This window comes from Amblyomma mixtum, chromosome 2 (genome assembly GCF_055824585.1).
Source record: "Amblyomma mixtum isolate Tamu chromosome 2, ASM5582458v1, whole genome shotgun sequence".
Taxonomy (NCBI): domain Eukaryota; kingdom Metazoa; phylum Arthropoda; class Arachnida; order Ixodida; family Ixodidae; genus Amblyomma; species Amblyomma mixtum.
Genome location: NC_143013.1, coordinates 291268281 through 291293168, shown reverse-complemented (window position 1 = coordinate 291293168; position 24888 = coordinate 291268281). Strand labels below are relative to the sequence as shown.

At 51.2% G+C, this 24888-nt stretch overlaps 1 protein-coding gene across 1 annotated transcript; it reads right to left on the bottom strand.

Annotated features, from left to right (window-relative positions):
• Nucleotides 1–16817: 16817 nt before the first annotated feature.
• Nucleotides 16818–23945, bottom strand: LOC149364441 (uncharacterized). The gene is made up of 3 exons (XM_089570116.1): nucleotides 20311–23945; nucleotides 19520–19635; nucleotides 16818–16945 (listed from the first exon to the last, which is right to left on the bottom strand). The coding sequence occupies exons 1-3, from the start codon at nucleotides 23943–23945 to the stop codon at nucleotides 16818–16820; spliced, it is 3879 nt and encodes a 1292-aa protein (XP_089426242.1).
• Nucleotides 23946–24888: the final 943 nt, after the last annotated feature.

The window sequence follows — 24888 nt, the reverse complement described above, 5'->3', positions numbered from 1 at the left end:
ACTGACAGCAGCTTTGATGGTGGAAACTCAATCGGGAGTTCCCCAGAGTATGGTGCTACTTCGAACACAGTTATTTCCGTTACGCCTTCAGTTTCAGGGAGAGCCTCTTCCTCACGTACTTCAGGCAGAACTAGATCCTCAAGCTGCTGTTCCTCTGCGGGAACAAGAGGTTTTCCTAGTTCGCTAGACATAGCGACCCCAAGAGGTTCCTCATACGTTACTTTTTCCGGCAGGGCAAGCTGTGGCTCTGCCACCAATGGAGTTACTTCTGGTAAATACCTTCTCGCCTCTGGTGTTATCGGAACAGCGGAAATTTCAAAAGCGCTTGGCTTGGCAAGGAGAGGTACCTTGATACCTTCGGCTGCTGCAGGAATTCGTGCTCGTGACTCTGGTACCTTGTCCTTTCCCGACGGCCACAAGGTCGGCAACTCCGAAGCGACTGCCGCCGACGTAATGGTTGTAGGCTCCTCCACTTTCTCTGGTTCTGGGAGCGCTTCCTGTTCCTCAACTTCTGGGAGAATTAATCCAGCAGTTGGCGAAGCTTCTGCTTCTTTCAGCGGCACTAATGGGATAGCTGTTTCCAATACTTCCATGCCTTTTTCAGTATCGGGAGCCCTCTCTTCCACTTGTACTTCACGAAGAGCTCCCTCTTCTCGTACTTCGGGGAAAGCAAGCACCTCAACTGTCTCTTCCTTTGTTGATGGAATCTCCATCGTCAATCCCGCGATTTCTGGTGCAGTTTCAGGTGCGCAAACTTTCTCTGCAGTTTCAGCCTCAAAAAGGGCCTCCTCTTCATAGACATCAGGCAGAACTAAGTCTTCCATTCGCCCCTCTTTCTTTCCGGTCACCTGCGGTTCTCTTTCTTCGTCGCGTGTATCTTCCTTTCTACCTTCAGAGAGATATGAAGCCTGCGCCACGAACTTTGGCGGTGTTTCCGTTGGCAAATTCTTTTTCGCACTTGAGAAGAGGGGCGTGGAGGGCACCCCGAACGCGCGTGGCATAGCGGTGTAAGGAGCCACCAGCTCTTCACGTGACGCTAGGAGTTGTGCTCTTGGTTCTGGTCCCCGTTCTTCTTCGAGCGAAGAAGACAGCGGCAATTGCGCAGCGACCGGTGCCATCGTAACGGCCAAAGATTCCTCTATTTTTGTTTCAGGAAGCGATTCCTGTTCTTGTACTTCAGGAAGAATAAGTTCTTCGACTGGAAACATTTCCTTTCCTTTCTCCGTCTCCAGCTCAAGTGCATCTTCGGCGCGTTCAGACACCCTCGCCATCGCCGGAAGTTTCTCTTCCGTTTCTGCTTCCTGTAGGGCTTTCTCTTCTTGTACCTCGGGGAGGGCAAGGTCTGCGATCGAATCCATTTTTTCTGGCGAGAACTCGGTCGGTGGTTCGGCAGCTCCTGGTGTAATTTCAAACGCAGGAACTTTCTTACCGACTTCGGTTTCAGGAAGAGCCTCCGCTTCGCTTACTTCAGGCAGAACTAAATCCTGCAGTCGCTCTTCTTCCTTTTCTGGCTCCTGCGGTTCTTGCATGTCGGAAACAATAATCTTGTGAAATGGTTCGTCCTTCCTTTCTTTTTCCGGAAGAGGAAGTGCGAAATCGCTTGGCTTGGTGATAAGAGGTACCTCGAGATCTTCACCTGCAGCTGGTATTTCTGCTTGTGGCTCTGGGACCTTGTCCTTTCCAGGTGACCACAAGGTCGGCAGCTCCTCCAGAACCGATGGAGTTATTGAACTTGAAGGCTTCTCCTTTTCTTCTGATTCAGGAAGCGCGTCCTGTTCCTCCACTTCCGGAAGCAGAAGTTCGCGAGTTGGTAAAACTTCCTTGTCTTTCTCTGGCACGAATGAGAAAGGTGGTTCGGCGACTTCCGCAACTGTTTCAGTCTTCGGAACTGTCTGGTCCGCTTGCCCTTCGGAAAGAGCTTCTTGTTCTTGCACTTCCGGAAGAAAAAGCTCTACGATTGACTCTTCCTTTGTGGGAGCAAACTCGAACGCTCGTTCCGTCACTTCTGGTGCAGTTTCAATAGCGGAAAGTGTCATCGATGCCTCAGTCTGAGGAAGAGCCTCCTCTTCGTAGACGTCAGGAAGAACTAAGTCTTCTAGTCGCTGCTCCATCTTCACGGGCCCCTGTGGTTCTCGTACTTCAGCACGTATATCCTTCTGAGGATGTTCTTTTTCTTCCAGGGAAAAGGGAGGCTTTACTTCCAACCTGGACGGTGTTGCTTCTGGGAAGCCCTTTTCCGGATGCGACAAGAGTGGCATAGGAGGCACCCCATAAGTGCGCGGCGTAGTGACGGAAGGTGCATTGAGCTTTTCAGGTCGGCTTGGGAATTGTGTTGGTTCTGGCTTTCCTTTGCTTGGCAACAGAACTGGCAACTCAGCAACGACTGGTGCCATCGTAAAGGTTTTTGATTCTTCTTCTACCTCGGTTTCAGGAAGCGCTTCCTGTTCTTGCACTTCAGGGAGTATAAGTTCTTTAGAAAACACTTCCCTTTCCTTCTCCAGCACCATAAGAATTGCTGGTTCCGCTTCCTGTGGCACCGTTTCAACCTGTGCAACTTCCGTTTCCGTCTTAGGCTCGTGTATGGCCTCCTCTTCGTGCACTTCAGGGAGAGCAAGTTCTGACATTGGCTCTTCCTTTGTTGGTTCAAACTCGATCGCCGGTACCCAAACTCCAGGTGCAGTTTCAACTGCGTGAACTTTTTCTGCAGCGCCCGTTTCCAGAAAAGCTTCCTCCTCACGTACTTCAGGCAGAACTAGATCCTCAAGACGCTCTTCTTTCAGCGTTTCGACTATTCGAGACTGCGTTTCGTATTCTCCAGGGGTTACGGATGGTTTTTCATACGTGTCAGCTGTGGCAAGTTCTTCAATCTGCGTTTCCTTCAGCACCTCTGACGGAATCGATGGTTGTTTTTCTTGTTCTGCTGTAGGCAGTCTTTCTGGCACAAGCTTTTCTTCTGGTGGCATTAGCTCTATGGCGGGTAGTTGCCCAATGGATTCCGTGGTGATGGCGGGAACTAGCGATATTTCGAGCGCCTTAGACTCTTCATCTGCTCGAGGTGCATCATATCGCTGGTCCGCAGCTTCGCCCGCAATAAGTTGTTTATCTCGCTGTTCTATTTGCGCCTCCTGCACATGTGAAGGTTGCGCTAAAATATCTTGCGACACGAATTCTGGCACGTGCACTCCTGCATCTGGCATGAGCGTAATGGCGGGCACTTCAGAACTGGCTAGAGAAGGGATGACAGGGAGCGTAGCTGTCTCCGTACTTTGGGGCCTTTCACTGGTCTCCCCTGGAGCAGTATCTTCATATGCTCCTGTCCTTTGCACTTCCGCAGGGAATGAGATCTGGGGTGATGACAAGGTCGTGTCCTCGGATGCGCCTTTTTCATCTGGTGGCAACAATTCTAAAGCGGGAAGTTCGGAATCCGCAGCCCGTGTGATGTAAAAATCTTCGAACTTCTGTCCAGGTCTTGAAACGTCTTCAGGTAAGTGCAATTCACCTGAGGCCGCCCTAGCGTGTTGTGTCAGCATAAATGTAGCTTTCGAATCAGGTAAGAGTATGGCAGGCGCCGTGCGTTGGGATAGTTCTCCCAGTCTTAAATGCGGCTCAGTTGAAGATGACTTCTCTGATTCGGTTGTTTCGTGTGAAGTACTTTTGACTGGGTACTTTACGCCATCTGTCACAGGAGCAAGTTGTGTTTGTTCCTCTGAGCTCGGCTTCCACTCGAGTGGTGGCAGTTTCTTGGATTCGATCAGTTCACGTTGCGCCTCTTGCTTGATGGCAGTTTCTTCGTGGGCAGGAAATAAGTATTCTGGCTGTTCCTTGGCACTTGGCTCCAATTGCATGGGCGTCTCTTGGTGTTCTTCTTCCTCGGTTGATAGCGCTGCCTTTGCTGCAACCTTTTCAGGAGCGGGTTCTGTCTGCGGTGGTAACTCTTGGAGCACCAAAGTTGTGCTCGAAGGTTCCTGTAGTACCTCCTCCCGGTGTGCTTTCCATTCAATTGACGGCATTTCCTCGGACACGCTTACTTCATATGCCGAAGGCTCCGCCCGTCGCGTTGTCCATTCTATCGATTGTGTTTCTTCAGATCCGACCAATTCTCTTGAGCCTGCCTGGCGTGTTGGGCCAATTTCGGTTCCTGGTCTTAACTGATCAGGCCTCTGTGGAAGCATTAAAAACGGAGCAGCGGCCCGTGACTGTTCTTCCACACTGATCTTCCATTCGATGGATGGTGTTTTCTCAGAACCAAAAAGCTCACTGGATGCTTTTCGCTTTAGTGGATGTTTTCTGTACACCGTTGCGATATCAGGACGTTGCCCTGGCAGCAGCCACTGTTGCGCCAGCATCTCCGACGGCTGTTCGAAGCTAGCTTTCCATTCGATTGATGGTGTTTCCTCAGATCCGGTGAATGGTCCCGATGTCCTCCGTACAGCGGTAGCCCTTTCTATGGTTTTAAGTACTGGCTCGAGGGGCTTCGCGCTAATAGGAAAATATTCAATTGACGGAGTTCCCTCAGATGTAATGAATTCAGGTGATGGTGCTTCTCGAGCCGTTGTTTTCTCTTGAGTAAGCAACAAGTCCGTCACAGGGTACCCAGGCAACCGCTCCGATATTTCGCCACTGCTAGACATTGCTTCAAGTTGCGGAGTTTGTTCCAATGACGTGTATTGTGCTATTGGTATTTGCTGAGCCCGAGCCTCTTTCATAGAAGCTGGAGACTCGTGCGCTGCTTCATGTACAAATTTCGGAGAAAATGTCTCATAAATTTGCTCTTCGCTGGCCGGCTTCCACTCAATTTTCGGTGCTTCTTCTGATGATACGAGTTCAATTGAGGAAAAGAGCTCAGTGGACGGTTTTTCTAATGGCGCAATTTCGTCGACAAAGGGCTGTACGGGTGCCGCTTCCTGCGAACTTTTTGGGGCAATGGTCTTCCATTCGATTGGTAGTGCTTCTTCAGGCGGCAGAAGATCAATCGTCTGTTGATGGTCCGTTAGTACTTGCGTTTTGGCGGGCACTTCTCCTTCTTGAAGGGGCTGTGCTGACACCAGTTTTGGAGGAGCGCTCTCCTGATCGCCTTCTTCAGCCCTTGGCTCTTTGCCGACCGGTGGCCATTCATCTGCTGGCACAAGTTCTCGTGATGTTGCCTTTCTGGCTCCCGCAAGGTCAGGCTCTTCTAGTCTCCGCCTGAGTACTCCTTCCGAGAGCTGTTCCTGGACCCCCTCCTCTTGTGGAGCTCCCGTGCCAGGCTGCATCTCGTCTATGTTGTCAGTAAACGGCCCTCCGGGAGCTTTATATTCTTGAACCTCTGTAGAATCAGGCTTTGGAACACTTTCAGGTGCTGAGTCAATTATCTCTTGCTCAGGAGCACGCTCTGCGCCAGAGCGTGTGCTTTTTTGTCGCCTTACTTCCGCCTTTGTGGTTTCACGTGACTCGTACGTGATTGCCGGATATTCGTGCTGAACAAGCGGTCGCGCCTCCGTTCGATCACGTGAAATTTCTTCGATTGCTACTCGTTCGGCGCCGTGCCGAAGTTCTTCGACTAACGCGAGCTCTGCTTCCGCAATGGCCTGACGTTCCTCTTGACCTTTTGCTGAACTTAAGGATGGCATTGGACCGGCTGCCTCTTCAGGCGTGTGTGGGGAAAGTGCCACCAATGCCATGCATTTGGACAAGCTTTTTCGCTTTTTGACAGTCATCTTGTCGTCCTCGGTTCCGGCGCTCTCCTCCTCGCTAATCGTTTCGTCGTGCGTCTCACCAGAGTCCGCCGTCCACACCCTCGCTTCAACATGAGGCCCCTCATCTTGGCCCGACTTCTGGGACGCCTGACTCGGGGTCTCCGCTTCCTTCTTGGCAGCTTCAGCCATCCAAGCTTCCGCAAGATGCCCTTCTCCAAGTTCTTTTCCCGCCAGCTCTTTTTTGATCGCTTCCTCGAAACCAGTTGATTCTCTAAATGGACCGCCCTGCAGTTCTGGTGCCGCCTGGGACTCAACCGGTGGACTCCACTCCACAAGATCGGCATTATCTGTTATTCTCGTGACTTCCACTAGGGCCTTATCTGTCTCCTCTGGCTGGCGTGATTTGGCTGTGGCCGCTTGAGACGTTTCTGACTCCTCAATGATAGCAGCTGATGAGCCTTGCACATCGAGCGAGTGACCTGCTTTTGCGGACAGCGCGCCGTCCCGTCTGGCGAAGAACTCTTGCAGCCAGCTGGGTATCTCGGCTCGGGCTCTGCTGTCCTCCGCTATACTTTTGCTTCCCCTGCCGCGGTCGGAGCTTACTCGCCGCAGAGGGACGTCCATGTGAGGAAAGCGTATGATGACATTATCGCTGCCAAATGCTTGCCTAACCTCCTGCTCGCTCAGTAGGTAGAGCCTCTGAGTGGGACCTCCGGCGTCCTGCGTGGTTGGTAACGAAAATGGAGGCAGGCCCGGCATAAGATCGTCCGTTTGAGATCCCGTGGCACGCACAGGCTTTGGCGGCTCCTCCACTTGGACGCTCTCCTCCTGCGTGTTAGGCTTAGGTATCCTTGGTCGAGCACTGGGCTCATCTTTGTCAAACTTGATGGTTCCTAGGCCACCGGGAATGGAAGAGAGCAAGTCCATAGGTGACGGCATTGTTGTCGAGTCAGTTCTCTGCGCCGCGAACGCGGCGTTCAGAAAGCGCACTAGCTCGACGACATCTTCCTCTCTGATGTGCTCGAGGTTGACGGAACGCGACTTCTTGGCATTTTCACTGACCGCAGCATTCTTGCTTTTCTCCGCCGATACTATGTCGAATGATGATTTTGCGCGTGGCATGGGAATTTCGAGTTTCCTGGGGTTCTTTAAAGAGGTTCCGGCCTTTTTCTTTCCGCCGACACTGGTCGGGCTGAGCATGACGACGATGTTGACGTGCTGCGGTTGCGGGCCAGAAGATGTAGCGACAGCGTCCGCGCCCGTGAGCCTGTCAGGTACGTCTGATTCCGCCGTCCGCAGGTCCCCGGGCTCAACCTGCGACGGCACCGACCGAGACATGCTGTATCGGACGCCGGCCACCGTGCCCACTCCCAGGCTGGCCGACCCCAGCGGTCGGCGGCCCTGTTCGCGCACATCCTCGCGCGTCAAGTGCTGCTCCAACCGGTAGTCGTCGAATCGTGCGGTGAACTGGGCATCGGGCTGCTCCCGCTCTGGCGCTGGCCCCGTGTCCACATCGTGGTCGGCGGCTCCGTCAGCTGCGGGAGACGGTCTCTGCCGTTCACGTGACGGCTCGCCGTCGTCGGGCTGTGCCGGCACGGGCGCGCGGGAGGCTGCTCCCGCGTCCGAGGCCTCCTCGTCTTTGGAGACCGGGTCGCTCATGGCCTACGCCTCCGCATTCTCCGCGCCGCGGCAGTGGGCGCAAGGCTTTTGGCGCAGGAAGACGAGCCCTGTCTCCCGTGTCGGTGTGACGCAAGGCCCCGCCCTCCCTAGCCGTGGGCGTGGTGGACACGTACCATTCGCCTCCGGCCGACCACGTCCAGACGGGGCGTCTGCGCCGCCGCATCACCGACCGTGTTTCTTCGAGGCAGCATCCACGTGACGCCTGGAAACCGGGCTTTGACGGGGCAGCGGACGGGGCTCAGACGGGGCACTCGCCTGCGAGACGTCATTCGCATGCGTTACTTGCGGCCGTGACAGAGAAAAGTCGTATCCGATATCCAGGAGAGGGGAATGGAGCCTAACAAGGGTGAATTCTTAGGGATTCTGCACCTTCACCCACATACCAGCTCCATTTGGTGCAGCCAACTAGCAGCGCCTGTGTTTATCTATGGTTCTGAATACTTTTAGTCTCGGGGAATCCTAGTGGCTTTTGAAACGTTCCGAGGAGCCCTGCGTGTCTTTGATTTAATGCCATTTACCCCGGCATGCATGCAAAAAGTAAGCATGCAGACACGTGGCAGCTCAACAAATGCGAAAATTGATTTAACAATAGCTGGATGTACGGTGAAACAGTCTGAAAATGAACAATCACAGTTCAAGGAATCCCAAAACGTAGTGGATGAAGGAAAGGTGGGAGTTGAAGCATGGATGGATTAAAATTAAAGGGCAACTGACCACCCTCGGGTCGCAAATACTCTCTACCTCTCTTTGAGCGAGCCTCCTCTCCTTCCGTTCCCTCCTCGAAATTTTTCTCTCCCGCTCCTCGTCGAGTAGGCTCGGCAAGGCAAAATCACCCCTTCTTTCTCCGATGTAAGCCGGAGGCGTGGTGTCTGTGGAGTGCGTCACAGGGCTTCGTCATGGCCCCGCCTTCAATAGAATTCTTTTCTTGGTTTTTGCTGCTGGGTCTGTTCGAGGGGAGGGGGGGGGGGGCGCTGCGGGCTTCCTAACACCCTCTCTGTTTTGCTCTTTGGGTCTCCTCGCGGTGTTTCGCCGCGTTTTTTTTTATTTCTCCTTCCTCTCCCCAGTTGCTGTTTTTTTTCTAGACTTGTTAGCGAGCGCATCCTTTCATACATCTGTTTGTCATTCCCAGTTAGCGAGCCACCTTTTCATTTTTTTTAGGCCTCCCCACCGCTTTACGAGCGGAGGGGCGGAAGTCGGTTGTGTTCGAAACACACGGCGAAGTGCGGACCCGACAACCGCCCGTTTGCTTTTCTTCATGTGTGTTTGTGTTGTGTGTGTTTGTGTCTTTTCTCCGCTCCGAAGCCGATGTCGTTCATTGGAGTCAAGGCGTACGCAAGATGCGCGAAGGATAAGCGGTGTGTGTGCGGAGCGGTCAAGTGGGCGAGCGAGGGTAAGGCTCTGCTGCACTATTAATTAAAACCTTGTTTTGGGGGGCTTGCATAGAAGAAAAAAATTGAGAAGGGAGCGCGCACGCAGAGCGTCTCGTGACGTGATCACGGCGGGGTATTTTGCAGTGGTTATCTTCGATGCCTCATCTATGCAGTGGGCTTGTTTTTCAAAAATGTCCGGACCCTGGTCAGTGGTCCTTTAAGGTGCTATGGGAACCCCAAAAAGCCCTATAAAGAATCCCCGCTGTTCCGCGAAACCCAGTTTTAGAACCTCGGGGCTAGAGGAACCCATCTAGGGTGGCAAATTTTGCAAAAAGCAGTCAAACTTCTTGAGCTACCAAGTTACGGCGATAGTTGTATCGCATTCGCCTCCACCCCTTAAATTGTGCCCACTTCTAGTCCTATCACGCGACGTCCCCACATGTGACACATTAGAGGGAACCAGCACCTGGTTCACGTGCCTCTTCCGGCTTAAAGACGCCTCGACAGCATTCTCTTCGGAATACAGGCGAACGCCGGTATCTTCGGTCACAAATGACGGCATTGACGCCGGGGAGGTCTAACCTGAACTCTACCCCCCCCCCCCCCCCCTAGATACACCTATTGTTGGTTTTGCTTGGTTTTATGATGTTTAACGTCCCATAGCGACTCAGCGACGATCAGTACCGATATTTTAACTTGACTAAGCACGCTATCATTACTAGAACCCAATCACTGTCACCTGTCACCGGAGAGTCCTTACCAAACTGCTATCGCCTCTGTTCCTGTATAGCCGGTGTTTTGTTCTTGCCGGTGTAATACAAAAAGGTAGGTGCGGGAGCTCTCCCTAAACGTCCCCTGCCATCATCGCCACAAATATTTGCGTCATTATGCCGCTAGACACAGGGGTAAAAGGGCGTAGAGGTATGTTTCCTACTATGGTCACTGGAATCTACGCCCTGCGTGCATCGCATATGGGAGAAAGCAGCGTTCCTGTCCACTGTGATTGCCAGCATGGGGTCATCTTATACATTACAGCACCATGAAGGCGAGTAGTCGACTTTCAACTAGGGGCTGTGTCCTGTAAGCTGTCCATTATCCTTTGTACATTTCGCGTCCATTCAGCCCTCTTTGATTGGTCACTCAGATATACCAGCGGCTTTCAAGCGTCTGGAGCAAGCGACCCTGTAATTGGGTGGTTGGCGACCGGATCTTACCATTGGCTGAAATTGGATGCAATATGCGGCCAATGCATCGCAGCGCTCTGTCAAGAGCAGGCGACCGGACTTGCTCCCTGGCTGTCATTGGCTGTGACGTGGGTATATCTCCGCGGGTATATCTGAGTGACCAATGAGAGAGGACCAAATGGACGCGAAATGGACAACGGAAAATGGACAGCTTACAGAATACGGCCCCAGAACGCCTTTATTTGAGAACGCTAAAAATGGACAAGGTAAAGCTGCAAAAAACAAAAGCGGAAACGTGCTTGAATCTCGGGGCTTGCCAGTGGTTATTACTGAATGAACGTCATGAACGCAGAAAAACCACATGTGGTCTTCTACGATAAAGCGGCGAGGCTATCTTGAAAAATACTTCAGTAAAGCATGTTTCCGGGCTAGTTGGTGCTGCATGCATAACGGAAAAAAAGGGCAACACTGAGGAGACAAAGAAAGAGTTGCATATGCACTGCCTCGGTAAACTTAATTGTACGCAGCTAAGTTGGATTTCTTGAAAGCGCATGACCGTGCGGCGTGGTGACAAGGGCTAGATAAAGCAGCAGAAAAGAGAACAAAACAAATAAGTTGCCGCCGCGGTGGCTCAGCGGTTATGGTGCTCAGCTGCTGACCCAAAAGACGCGGGTTCGATCCCGGCCGCGGCGGCTGGAATTTCTTTGGAGGAGAAATTCTAGACGCCCGTGTACTGTGCGATGTCAGTGCACGTTAAAGAACCCCAGGTGGTCGAAATTTCCGGAGCCCTCCACTACGGCGTCTCTCATAGCCTTAGTCGCTTTGGGACGTTAAACCCCATAAACTAAACCAACCAACCAAATAAGTTGTGCAAGTGCCTTCTTGGGATTGGCTTTATGGTATAAATACGTGGTCATAGCGGCAGCCATGTTTGGGGCAAGGAAGTGCAGCGGTAATCTTGACGTTCTGCTAATCCGCTTATCCCCATCCGGTTCCCGCGTACACCGTGACGTCACGTGAAAAAGTCTATAAACAGTTGGAAGTGGCGCCTGTGTCTGCGATCTCATTCTTCGTGTCGTCGATGCTGAGCCTTTTTTCCTATATAGAGCCAGACGGCGCTGTAATTATTACTCAGCGAGCGTAAAAACTACTGAAGCCAGCAGCTTGGGCCGCTGCAAACGCGAGACCAATCCTGGGCAGTTAGAGGCGCGCCGTTTGGCTGACAACAATCCTTGCTTAGGTGCTCGTAGCCCAGTTAGATAATACATGACACGTGTGGCTTCGACGCACGGAAGCTAATACCTGTAGGCGCAAGCAGGAAGCGTAAAAAACACTGTGAGTGCGGTAAAAAATGTTTGCTTCGCTTGCTAGGCTGCGCGTTACGACGCTGCGATCGGTAGGGAAAACTTCAGCACAGGTTGCCTACTAAGCTGTATTGAAAGACATGATGTAACCGTATTCAGAAGACAAACATAGAGGAATGTGAGGGCGTGTCAGGATGTGCATTGCAAATGCTTCCTTCGCATATGAAATAAATCTCGTAGTTGTGATACTGCGTCTCGCATCAATCGTTGCACCAGTTGGCAGGCAGTGCTCAAGCTAGTCTATAAGGCGGGAACAGTTGGTTCAGATTAGAACTGCAATGAAATCGTAAATACCTCTTTGTAGGGCCTTGCCTCGACAAAGATTTGCGGAGCTGCGGAAGCCACAGGTGGGCAACAACGGTCGTCATCATCACCATCATTCGCAAAGATGTTCGCGCGTCACAGAAATCCGTAATTGAATTGGCCGAGGCTTGCAGTGGCTAGTCACGGCAGCCGCCGACGCGACAGCCGAAGCCCCTGCCAATCACTGGCGGTTTTCGACGTGCGAACAGCTTTTTAGATCCGGCGTCGCTTTAGACGACTTGCCAGGGTCTTCCACAATGCATGAAATTTTATTTAGACAGGACATACTAGGTTTTGTGCACTCGGCGAGGGCCTGCAGTCGCCAATGGGTTCTCTTTTTAGCGCGATGCCATTAAGCAGCCCGTGTCGCACAGAAGCCGGCGCCGTCGTCGGTGGTGTTGACCGTGAGATAAAAATCCACAAAAAAATCCGCAAAGTAGCAACCTAGGTGGCCCATCTAGAGCATGTGACCTTGTGACGTCATCGTAACCTGCCCACCGGATTGTGAGCTATCTACCCACCGTGGCAGGTGGAATTTAAGTTAATGATTGGCCGCGAGAGGTTGCTGCAGGGACTAGCAAGTTGGGTCTCGCAAGCCCCACCGGTGGCAGCACCTGCCATTCCAGGGCAGGGGCGCATCGCTTAACCGCATAAAGTTGAGAATGACCAATACTGCATATATGGGGCATATATATTACCGCAATCGCGTCAATTTACTCATGTACCGACCACGGAGTCCCGCATAGTATTGTTGCGTGAACCAGGCCGATCACTGCATTTTACGTTTACAAGAGGACGAAAATTTTCTAACAGCTCTTTGGAAAAGATCTCGGCAATTTAGTGGCCTTTCTGAATATCGAATTTACATGGTTTTTTGCGTGCGATTGTGCTTTCACTGCGCGCTGATCTCTTCTGAGGCGTCCCCCGTCCTTCTGTGGACATTGCAGGTTAAAAGTCACCGCTTCATCTGCTAATTCAGTGACCCTTGTTACATTTTATTCTTACTTTTATAAAGCTCTCACCACCACGCTGCCACATTAGGTGATCTTATGCGGTGACAGAGGATGAACAGCTTCTGACGGTCCCACACTATGGACGTCTACTGACCACAAGACATTGGCGACTGAAGTAATGGAGTAAGTAATCAAGTTTGAAGGTGTCCAGTAATCTTTCTCCAGCCTCGGCCAGGTGCTCATTCAGGTGCACATTTAGGTGCACCGAGTCACCTACCGCAAAAGGTTGTCTGGCAACGGCAGCCAAGAGACATACCCGGCACGGTTCGTTGCATTCAAGTAAAGCACGTTCGTCTTCACAGCTGGACCTTTCGGTTGTCACACTTCTTGGACAATGGAGAGTTAGCGGACAACAGGCACGCCTGTGGTTTTTACAAGCTTCACCGCAGGTTGTCCGGGGCGTGACTAGGAAGCGACTAGGCAGGACGGGCGTGCACGATCGCTTACCGAGGTCGCGGCGACGGCGCTGTCTCGTCTGGCGGCCCCAGACAGCGGCCTGGGCCGCTGGACGGCTACGGCGCGCTGGTGGCCCCCCTACGCGCCGACCTTCTAGGCCTCGCTCAGCGCACTTCCTCCTCTTCCGCTACGGGAGCATGGGGCTCATGAAATTCTGTAAACAACAAGCTGGACGCGTTTTGTGCTTCAATAGTTTCGAATACTGACGAGCTCTGACAATTAGGAAGAAATCAAGGGTCATTGAAAGGTTAACTGTGAAAGAAGCATTAAGGCAATTAAGCATTACGACAAGTAAGGCAATTTTTTTCGTAAAGCGACGCATGCGCACCACAAAGCATAACAATCACATGTCAAGGTTTATTTATTTGTGCAATTTTTTTATCTGTGTGCGCGACACGAGGGGTCACTAACACACGAACGTTCTTGCCAGGAGTGAACATGCACCAACCAGTCCTACTGAGCCCTCTAAAATGGGGAATATAAAGGGCTTACATAATAATCTGGCAGTGCACTGCGCGAGATGTAAGTACGCATAAAAATATGATAAAAACAATCATTATCGCCATGTTATGTAACAACTTAAAAAGAGGCATACAACATCGGTTGGTTGGTTGGTTTATAGGGTTTAACGTCCCAATGCGACTAAGGCTATGAGAGACGCCGTAGTGGAGGGCTCCGGAAATTGCCAGGTGGTCGCAATTTCCGGAGCCCTCCACTACGGCGTCTCTCATAGCCTTAGTCGCATTGGGACGTTAAACCCTATAAACCAACCAACCAACCGATGTTGTATGCCTCTTTTTAAGTTGTTACATAACATGGCGATAATGATTGTTTTTATCATATTTTTATGCGTACTTACATCTCGCGCAGTGCACTGCCAGATTATTATGTAAGCCCTTTATATTCCCCATTTTAGAGGGCTCAGTAGGACTGGTTGGTGCATGTTAATAGAAACCGATTGAACGGAGTTAACAGATAGGACGGAAGTGTCCTGTCCTGGACGGAAGTGTCCTTGTTCTTCTCTTTCGCCCCGTCTGTTAGCGCTGTTTAGAGAAGAAGGTGACCGTTTTCATCCAGAGGCATCTCACTTCGCTGTTTTCGGTGCATGGCGCTCCAGCTTAGCCGACACGCCGGAATGTGTTACTAAGGCAGCGAGTCATACAACTTCGCATGTTATATACCACTCTTGCAACCGGCAGTGCACTACATTTGAGTTCAGGATTCACCTGATTGGCTTTTTCTAAGCGGAGAAAAAAATTAACGAAATGAGGCTTGGTCAACTGGAAAGCAGTCGAAAAGGCATGACAATCTGCAGGCCACATTTTCCAAAACTGTGCTGGATCTGGCGTTGTAATTGTTTGGTAAATATAATCGGCGATGAGTCCTATTTTGTGCGATGTTCAAGATTTTAGAACATTGCTAACAGATTAAGAGATAATTGCTGTCTTGCTAACGTCAGCGCCGCAGTCTTTACGACGGGCAAAAATAGCGACTTGTACAACACACAAGGGAGCACGCTCTTTTCTGACTGACCTCTACAGTCACATTCAAAACCTCGTGTCCGCGCCTTAAGAATTTCAAATAGCATGCCCATCAACATGGCTGAATGAAAGAGCAATAGCTGTGACACTAAAACAGGAAAAAAAAGTGGCTAAACTAGCTAGGGAACAGCCCAGTTAAACTATCGGCGTGAACCGGTGGCTGGGCGTCTTTGATGAGCTCCCTCTCACCGAACATTTGAGCTGCAGTAGCACGGTGGGAGAGATACGCAGAACCGATCAGAGTGGCTCATGGGGCCGTTGGATTTCGCGGCTCCGATAGCTATCGGCGGGCGCTATCGCTGCGTTTATATCTTCTGATAATCTCTCTCTGTCGGAAACAGCGTCACTCCATCCCATCCCCCCTCCACCCCCTACTTCCTCCTTTTTTTTCTCTCTTGTCACCACCCCTCGATTCGTTATCTCATCTTTCTCTCTAGGGCCGCTTCGATCGATGGCCTTGGACGGGCTTCATCCACGCGATGGCTCGAAGTGGGCTCCGTACAACGGCAAAATCCAACATTTTGAAATCTTAAATTACATTAAATTTTGCTGTTCCTCTTAAGCTGGCTTTTTCACATTTGGTAAGCGTGATGCCAGGATGGTATGAAATAATTCAGCAGTTTTAGGCGCAGTAAGAATTTTAGTGTTCTAAGTTTTTTTGGTCCCCTATAGTTAATGCTGGATGCAGATGAGATGAGCAGCACCGAGAGAGGTTTATGGGTGTGAGACCGAACCATTAAAGGCAACCGTTAACAAAGTATAATTGTAGGCTTGATGTTAAGTCTAAAATAATGATCCCACGTGTGCCGAAGGGGCAGTCGATTAAAATATTAAGTGAGGTACAGAAGGTAGTAAGGGTCTGCGTCTATCTGAAGATATGTAGCTGGGCCATATCCGAATCATGGGAGACGAATTAGCCGCAAGTGTAAATTTTCTACTGCGCGTCTAGCTGCCACTGCGAAGTTAGGGTGGCCAGCTTGTCCATATCGCTCAACAGGGATATTTTGGACCCACTGGAATGTTTCACTTCTCATCTGTGGGTCCGAAACTTGGAAACTTAAGTAGAAAGCTTGAAATGAGAGTGAGTACTGCGCAACGAGAAATTAAAAAAAAAAGAGTTCGAACTATTTGTCCATTTTTTCGCTGCGCTGCGGTCATTCCTTGTAGCCATGAACCAGCTACCTCGAATCACCACTCTGCATCAGTTGGGTGTGACATTAGAAGACAGAGAGCAATGTGGATTACAGATCAAACGTGAATCGATGACGTTGCAGCTAAAATTAGCATGATAGTTTTTTGAGGGACATGTGATACGAAGGGCATGCATAACCTGTGATCTTTTAGTAGATTCAAATGAATGGAAAACATTACGGAGGTCAGCATAAAATGACGTCATGTAACGCAGTTCGGAGATTTTTGGGGTAGTGATAAGGGGATAGGAGCAGGATGAAGTACTGGACGAAGCTTTTGTATGAGTTGTCTGCTCAGCCCTCTGTAATGACCCTTCATAGTTTGACTGTTTCAGTTCGCCTGGTGCTTTCCGATTGTGTGCATGGCCGCATATGTGCTATGAGCTCAAGAATTATAGGCTTAATCATAGCCGCGTCTTCCTGTTTAGTTCCTACTTGGAACTAGAATGACTTAGTCTAGCCAAGCCATAAGACGAACAGTAATGGAGACCACGGGCATATCGCTTGCACAATGACTGCACCAAATCTTAAAAACCATCCATCCGTCCATCCATGCAACCGTCCATCGGTTGCATTTTTCAAGACGCTGCATCTTTTGTTTCAGCATGCTGAAATGAAGTTTACACCTTTGAGGAACTAGATGTTACCATTTGCTAGCAAGGAAATTCCGTGCTTGGCTTCGAACGGTAACAGCGAGCACACAGGATGCTCAACTAAACCACGCTCAATTAAAAGCACTCCTGGGAGTAGTGCTGAAGTGCTCGTATGAGCAATCCTCCTTGACTGAAGCCTGAAGTCATTTACGCTTTTGAATTGTGATGCGAGCCGTGCAGAGCTTCAACTAGTTTTCAAGAGCTTGGCGACCTCATCAGTGAGACATGTCAAACTCACGTTCGTGTCTTGGCGATGACAGCGCACGCGTTCCAAACAAAAACACCAGATGCGACCAGAGCCTGTGGCAATGCTTCACTTTAATGCGATCCTTGGGATGCAAAGAACACTGGCCATCAAGCTCAACGAGCTTACAGGTGGTGCAGCCAGCTAGTACCGCGCAAGAAACGACTTCACCGTCGTCTTGGCTGCCTCAGTGGCCGATGAGGCCGCGGCAGGGGTCGGTGAGGTTGCGCCCTTCACCGTCGGCAGAGCCTGCGTTGCAGGGTGAAGGAATCCTGCGGGCAACAAAATTAACGTTTTCTCAGAGTGAATGGCAAGGCTGTGCTTTATGCAGCTTGCACATGGAGGAGGCAGCTTGGAGCGGCAAACAAAAAGCACAGGGACACCTAATTACATAAAGGGTGACGTCACCACTTCCCTCCACACCACGGGCATTATCCGGTCTCGTGACGTCACTTCCGTCCAGCCAATCGGTGAATTTTATGTGCGACGACACATTTTTGTCCCGATGAGGCGTCCAGTGTTTTCGCAGTAAAACTGTCATCGATCGTAGACATTAAATTCAGTAGTTAAATTCTAAATCATTCGACTGACTTCTATATCTGCATATTTTAGTTACTGCATCTATTCTATTGATTTTGTTGCCAGGCAACAGCGCAGTTATCGACAATCTCGCAGTCTGAAAACTTGCACGCAGTTTATAACACTGCTGACAGGCGTCGCGACAGTCAGCTGACCTAAGAGTCACGTCGCCAGGTTTCAGTACATCAGTGTATGGTGAATGACGTCACTACGCCAGGTTTCAGTACATCAGTGTATGGTGAATGACGTCACTACGCCGGGGTCACGTGACCAAATGGTGACTGATCAAAATGCTTTCTTCGCACCGCCGAAAGCCGAAGAGAGAATTTTTCCTGCAGCCTTTTTTCGTGCTACTCATTATCATCATCATCAGCCTGACTACGTCCACTGCAGGACAAAGCATCTCTCATATCTCTCCAATTAACCTTGTCTTACCACCTGGAACATATGGCTCGCGGAGGGAGCATTAGTTCGAATTCTGCTCCTCTTTCTCCACTCAAATACGTAGAGAGCCAGACAGACACCAAGTGGTCCGCTATGAACAAGCAGTGTTGTTTTAAAAGTAAGTGCTGCAGCGTACTGACTGCTGAAGCAATTTTGTTTGAGCCCTTAGTAGAGCAGGAAAAGTGCCGAAAATCCTGAAGCAACTTCCTTGGCTTGCCTAAAAACAAGAATTCCTGTGTCCTGTGTTTTGTGTGCCTTCTGTGTCCCCGTTTCTTGCGCCATACCAGTTTTTATTTCATCATGAACCAACTCGCCCAAACTAGAGTTTTACTTAAGAATTCTGTCACGGCCGCTCGATATCGAGCGGACGTGATTCTGGAAACTGCACCCGTTACAGCACTTAAAGCGGACAAAATAAGCAAATTACTTTTCGGAGACGGAAAGTGCGTATTACTTTACTAATGTTTCAGTAAAGTAGTAAAGATATAGCAGAGAAATTTACTTCAGAGTCGAGTTTGTGTACGTCCCGGGTATTGTAGTTTTCGGAACTACCTATTTCACTAATATAATTCGCAAAACCTGAAACTACGCGAATAGCGACAGTTTACACAAGAAATCTGGACCAAAATACCTAATGCGTTTGTAACGCTCAATCTCGTTTTACTTGATTTTTCAGGCGTGGTACGTTTCGCGGAAAACAGGCTGATAAACTGCAGGGATTTGAATATCATCCATTTAGACAGGCGCTACAATGGCAGTTTTTATTTGAACCTAGCTCTACTGAATTTAGCCTGTACACTTGTTGGACGTGTGTTGTCTGGAAGTTTGACAAACGGCACCACAGGCACTATGTGGGAAGCTGCGAAGCATATATTGAGCGCAAAAAAAAGGTGGAATGAGCGAACAATATGTGTGTTCACCTAGGGAAGTTATACAGGGTGTTTCACCTATGGCTGTAAACAATTTTTAAAATTAGGCTTCTTGAATTTGAAGAACGCTCTTTTCGGCATTGCACTGCCAGCGGTGAAGTATATCAGAATACATATAAGACGTGCTAACTAGCAGGATGGTTAACTAATATTGAATAGTTAACTTTTTACTATTACTATAAGGCTCCTTAATTACTGAGAGGAGTGAAGTACATCAGAATACAGGTAAGAGGTGCTAACTAGCAGTATGGTTAACTAATATTGAATAGCCAACTTTTCTTGCTATTACTATTTTGCTCCTTGATTACCGAGAGGCCTGTAGCTCATCGTAAGGAGTATTCATATCAGCTTTTAGAATGTTGAAAACGCGATTACCCTTGGGCCTTGGCGCTGTGGCACGACAAATTGACTGTTTCGACGAGTTATGTGCACTGGACAGGTTGCTTTGCCTGCAAGCTTCTCGAAAGAGCATGCATTTTGCCGCTATGTAGCCAAAATTTGTTGGGCCACAGCGCCGACGGTAACCTCGTTTTCGGAATTCTAAAAAAACTGATATGGATGTTACTTACGGTGGGCTACACACCTCTCAATAATTAAGGAGCCTAAAAGTAATAGTTAAGAAATTATTCAGTGTTAGTTAACCAGCCGGCTAGTTAGCACGGCTTAGCTGTATTTTAATGTACTTCACTGCTGACAATGCTATGCGCAGAAAAGCACTCTTGTAACTCAAAAAGCCTATTTTTAAAAATTGTGTAGTCTTAGATGAAATACCCTGTATACGAACAGAGTCTCCCTATCCCGCTCTTCTTGCAGAAAGATTGTCAAGGCTTCGCTCTCCACCGAGGTTGACAGTACTCTGCCTCAAAGAGCGTATGTCCTAACTGCAAAACTCACCAGGGCGTGAGGAACCCATGACGGCAATCACGACGACCACGATGACGAAGATGAAGATAAGAGCCAGGATAATGATGAGTGAACGTTCTGGAAACAGAGACTGCCTCTCGTTCTCACTGCAGGAAGAAAGGCAGTGTTTTCATTCTGGTGCCAGCAGAAACCGGTACCTACGTTAACTCACATTCATCGTCAGGCTTAAAATGAATGTTTCAAAGAGCTGAACGCGTGCCTTTAAGCTCGCACTAGTCCAGGCTTGCGCGGCTGTTGGCCCTGCCGGGTGCTTTTTCTGCGCAAAATCAAACGCGAATAATCTGACTGATCCGAGAACCTCGAAATCGCTCTCGGCAATAGGGACTGAACTAACTAAACTCGAGGCTACCGTTAAATTGAATCAGTAAGCAAATGTAGAATCACTCCTTTTCTTTGATAACAAAGTAATATATAACTGTACGAGGAAGGGTAAAGCATGTATAAAATCATGCTGCCCCGCCATGAAAACTGCTTGCTGCTCTTGCGGCGCACGAGTTATAGGCGCCGTGCCTCAGACTACGACGTTTTATCCACCATCTTTTCGTATGATTTAAGTTTTGTGTTCCCACTGCCTACTAAAACTATTACTGATGGTACTTCACTGGCGCTAAGCACTTGCTTTGCTTTCATGTGAATGGCTTGCAAAGAAGCCCATTCGTTGCAGCGTCATGCTTCATTCCGACCCCCACGTGTGCGCGACAAGTGCGTTCATGTTGGCTCATGCTCATGCGTCATACTACATTCTCGTTATGCCCGCTTACCTCGGGTACCGCTCTATGTACATCTTCTTCATGGCCTTTTCAATGGCGTCAAGATCACGGTGGTCGTTGGAGATGTCGGTGATGTAGGGCGGTTGCGGAGGAGCCGCCAGGCCCGCGGCTGGAGCCGCGCGCTGCGGCATGCCCCCCGGCTGTTGCTGCATCTGGTAGACCTGCTGCTGCTGTGGCTGCAAGGGCCCGTGCAGTCCCAAGATGGCCGGGGCAGAGGGCACACTGTAAAGCGACGCGTTGTGTGCTGCGCTTGAGTCGCTGGGCGAATACGAGCTGCGCCGCCCGCGCCTGCGCCGACTTCGGCTACGTCTCCGGCCTCTGCGGCGGTAACCATCACCGCGGTCGTCGTCATCGTCGCTGTCGGACCGCGAGTCGCCATAGCGCTCGATCTTGCAGAATACCTTCTCAGAGTTTGACATGGACGGCCGTCCGTAAGGCATCATAGAGCCCATCATGTCGGCTCCCATCATGGGCCCCATCATCTGCGGCCCCATCATCTGTGGTCCCATCATCGGCCCCATCATCTGTGGCCCCATCATTGACGGCCCCATCATTTGCTGACCCATCATGGGCCCCATCATCATGTTAGGCGACATCATGTTAGGCGACATCATGGAAGGTGACATCATGGGAGGTGGCATCATTGGAGGCGGCATCATAGGAGGCATCATGGGCGGTTGCGGTGACATCGGGTATGGCGCCATCGGAGGCGACTGTGCGCTGGGTGACGGCATGACAGTGTGCATTACGACGACAGGAGGCGACGGCGCGGGCGGAGGAGGCATGCTGTTTATAATAATCGAAGGCGATGGGGATGGCATCACTTGGTTAGGTATTGGGTACGGAATGACAGAAGGGGACGGCGATGGTGGCGCAGGGGCCTGCATCATGATCACGGATGGTGAGGGGGACGGCGCTTGCATGGTAGGCATCATGGAAGGTGAAGGCAAGGGAGGAAGCATGGAAGGCATCATCATGGACGGTGACGGAGACACTACTGGAGAGTGCATTGGCGATGACATGGGCGAAGACATATGCGAGACAGGGGGCATCACACACACGCTGGGCGATCCCATCATGGAGCCGCTGGGGGACATCGGTTGTGACGGCATGGAATGAGCGCGACGCGGTCGGAAACGACGACGGACAGAGTGCACTGAAATAGTCGGCTGCACGTCGTTACCGCAGGCTGGGGTTACGGGAGGAGCGGGTGGCGGGGACCTCCGTCGACGCATCATGGGTGGCAAGTACGATTCGTATGGGTCGGATGGCGACCTGTGGACCGGGTGGTAGTGCTGAGGAGGGAGCGACGATTGGGTTGAAAACGAAGGTGACGGGGAGGCAACCGGCGATGAATGTTGCTGCGGGTATTGCTGCGAGTACTGCTGCGTGAACTGCTGAGAGTATTGCTGCGAGTACTGTTGCGGCGATTGCTGAGAGTATTGCTGTAAGTACTGCTGCGAGGACTGTGGTGAGTACTGCTGGGAGTACTGCTGCGGGGACTGCGGCTGGTACTGCTGCTGGTACGGCTGCGCGGACTGCTGCGAGGGCTGTTGCGGGTACTGCTGTTGCGGGTACTGCTGCTGGTATTGCTGTGGATACTGCTGCTGGTATTGCTGCGGTGGAGGCACCCTGCGGCGTAAGATCGGTCGCCTCGGAGGGGGAGTTCCGTACCCAGCCATCGGAGGTCGTGGTGAAGGACTACTGTAGCTTCTAGGTGGCGGTGGTGGCGTCCCGTACCCTGCCATGGTAACTCTTGGTGGGCTCGGTTGGCCACCCCTTCGTAGCCTTCTAATTCTTCCGTGCACTATTCCGAGACCTCCAGAGTCTGCAGAACCTGACGCGCTGTTAGATACTGACACCTGCATGCGTGACGCACCCGGCGGCAGCTGTTGAGGGGACATCACGGGGCTGCTGTGCATCGGCGAAAGAGGGTAGTGCTGCATGTTCATTTGCGGGTACTGCTGGCTCTGAAGCTGCTGAGCTTGAAGTTGTTGGAACTGCTGAGCTTGTTGGAGCTGCTGCAGCTGTGCAGATCTTTGCGCCTCCATCTGTTGCATTTGCTGCTGCAGCAGCAACTGAGACTGCGACTGCGCTAGTTGTTGCTCGAGAAGGCCGGACGATTGAAATTGACCAATCTGCTGAGATGACTGCGATTCAGGTTGCAGTAAATACGATGGCGGTTGTTGTATCTGGATCATTTGCTCTATAGGTACTTGAGGATGGATTGTCACCGGAGCCCCCAGATTTTGCACGTCGATACGAGTTACGTCTGTAGGAGACGCCCCTGTCTGGTGTACTATCTGTTGAAAAACTGGCTTGGAGAAGTCTTGAGGTTTGCTCTGCAGATCTAAGTACTGCTGTTGCGTCGCTAGGTGCATCTGCTGAATATTAGCAGCCTGAGGTATTTGTTGCAGCCCTGGACTGCGCAGACGTTCTTTGGACGTTGTTATCTGCACAGATATCGGCTCCGCCGGCGGCTGCATGTGCACTTGTATGGTGGGTGGCACCGTCGGAAATCCGGGGACTTCGCCGGGAGCTTGCATGTGCGTTTGCTGCGGAAACGTGAAGCCGCCCATGACTCCTTCGCCTTGAGAATAAAACATGTCAGGCGGGTAGCTCGAGTAGCCGTCAGCGAAATAGCTGTCATCGAATGAACGGCTGGACAGCTCGTCCGTGAAGCTGTCACTTGTGTCGCCGTAGAACATAGCACCCGGCATGTAGCGCATGTCGTCGTAGAAGACAGAGTCAGGAGCCAGGGCCAGCTGCGACGAAGAGTACGAGTCACTGCCCGTCGGATAGGAGCCGTACGGTCGCCGTTTTCTCCGGTACTTGACGCCCACGACAACACCGCCTCCTCCTTCGGACGGTATCGAGATGGTAGAGGCGCCGGGTCGCAAGCGGTACCTCTGGCGAAAGGCCGGGGAGCGCCCGCCGTACGACTCGACGCTGAGGTCACTGATCTGCGTCCGGGCTCCGCCGTAAGGTCCGGCCGCGCCGCCAGGGTACGCTCCAGGGTACGCGCCAGGGTACGCCCCAGGCGCGCTGCCAGGAAAGGCGCCAGGTGCACTACCATATTGCGCTCCATACGCTCCGTACGCACCGCGAGTCGCGGTACCTGTGGCGACTCCGGCAGCTCCGGCGGCCCCGGCAGCCGCGGGTCTCGCCCCAGCGCCTGCGGCGGCCCCAGCAGCTGTCGCCGCTCCCGTGGCTGCCGCGCCGCTTGGCGCCGGGCTCGCTGCGGTGCGTGCGTCTGTCTTAGTCTCTCCGCCTGTGTCGTCTGTGGCGCCACCCTTTCCTTTCTTGGATTTTTTACCTTTCTTCCCCTTGCCACCTTTCTTCGATTTGCTGCCCTTCTTGGACTTGCCTTTTTTCTTCTTGGACTTGCTGCCTTTCTTCTTCTTGGACTTGCTTCCTTTTTTCTTCTTGCTTTTGCTGCCTTTCTTCTTCTTGGACTTGCTGCTTTTCTTTTTCTTGGACTTGCTTTTCTTTTTCTTGGACTTGCTCTTCTTTTTCTTGGACTTGCTCTTCTTTTTCTTGGACTTGCCCTTCTTCTTTTTCTTCTTCTTCTTCTTCTTGGCATCGTCCTCCTCCTCCTCCTCTTCCTCAGCGCTCTCCTCGGTCATGTTTGCTTCTCACCTGGGAGAGGGAAGGCGGGGACACAGCGGCCGATATACGGTTAGCGTCCGCCAATTGAAGCCACGATGCCCCCCGCCGCCGCGCCGTGGTGCGCAGTGACATCAGGTGGCCCGTGGGACTGGCGTGTAAGAGCATTATGGGACGCCACACTAACTGCGTTCTCTAAACTACGGTTTCAAGAACCGCAGGAACGGTACTTGGTTAGCTGGCAAGGGTAGCAGACAACTGCGCTTTGATAGTTCGCTGGCACTGGTGTCGGCGCAGCTCGTTTCAATTTCAAATGCGAGTTCTATCTAGAACAACTCACTACATTTAATATACCGGCCCTGAGGTGTCCATCTTACGTCTTTTATCCCGTTGCTAATGGGGCGAGTGATTTAAAGCTTTTGTCAAAAGTAATGAGTACAAAGGGTTGTTTCAGGGTTATGCTGTGTGCCTCATTTTGCAAGGTCAGCTTTCCGAATCTATCGAAGGTGAGAGAATTCTCGTCCTTAACCCGTTGGAGCTTAGAACACTCAGGGGCGCTGCAATAACTCTACTACGCGGCTTTGAAGGGAGCCAATTGGTCTGTACAGACGTTTCTGTTTTCAGAAGCGTGTGTGTGCGCGTGATGAGCGCGATGAGCGTTCATTTCAAACAGACAGAGAAAAGGAGTCCGTGGGTGGACACTCAGTCCATCCTGCAAGGAAGCCTACCCCTAGCCAACCAGTCTTAGCCACCAATGAGGATTGGAGCCAGACCAATGCACAGGTTAACCAGTCTAAGGAGTGAGGGCAAAGACCGGGAGTAGTGGCATTCGGTTGCACTTCTAGGCCGTGCGATTCAGGGTAGGCGCCCATATCCTGTCCTGACTCAGTGTGTAGTCTAGTTCCGCCTGTTCTCTTTCGCAACTTGATTTGTAGTTGGCTCCATACGAATGCCTTTCAGCGA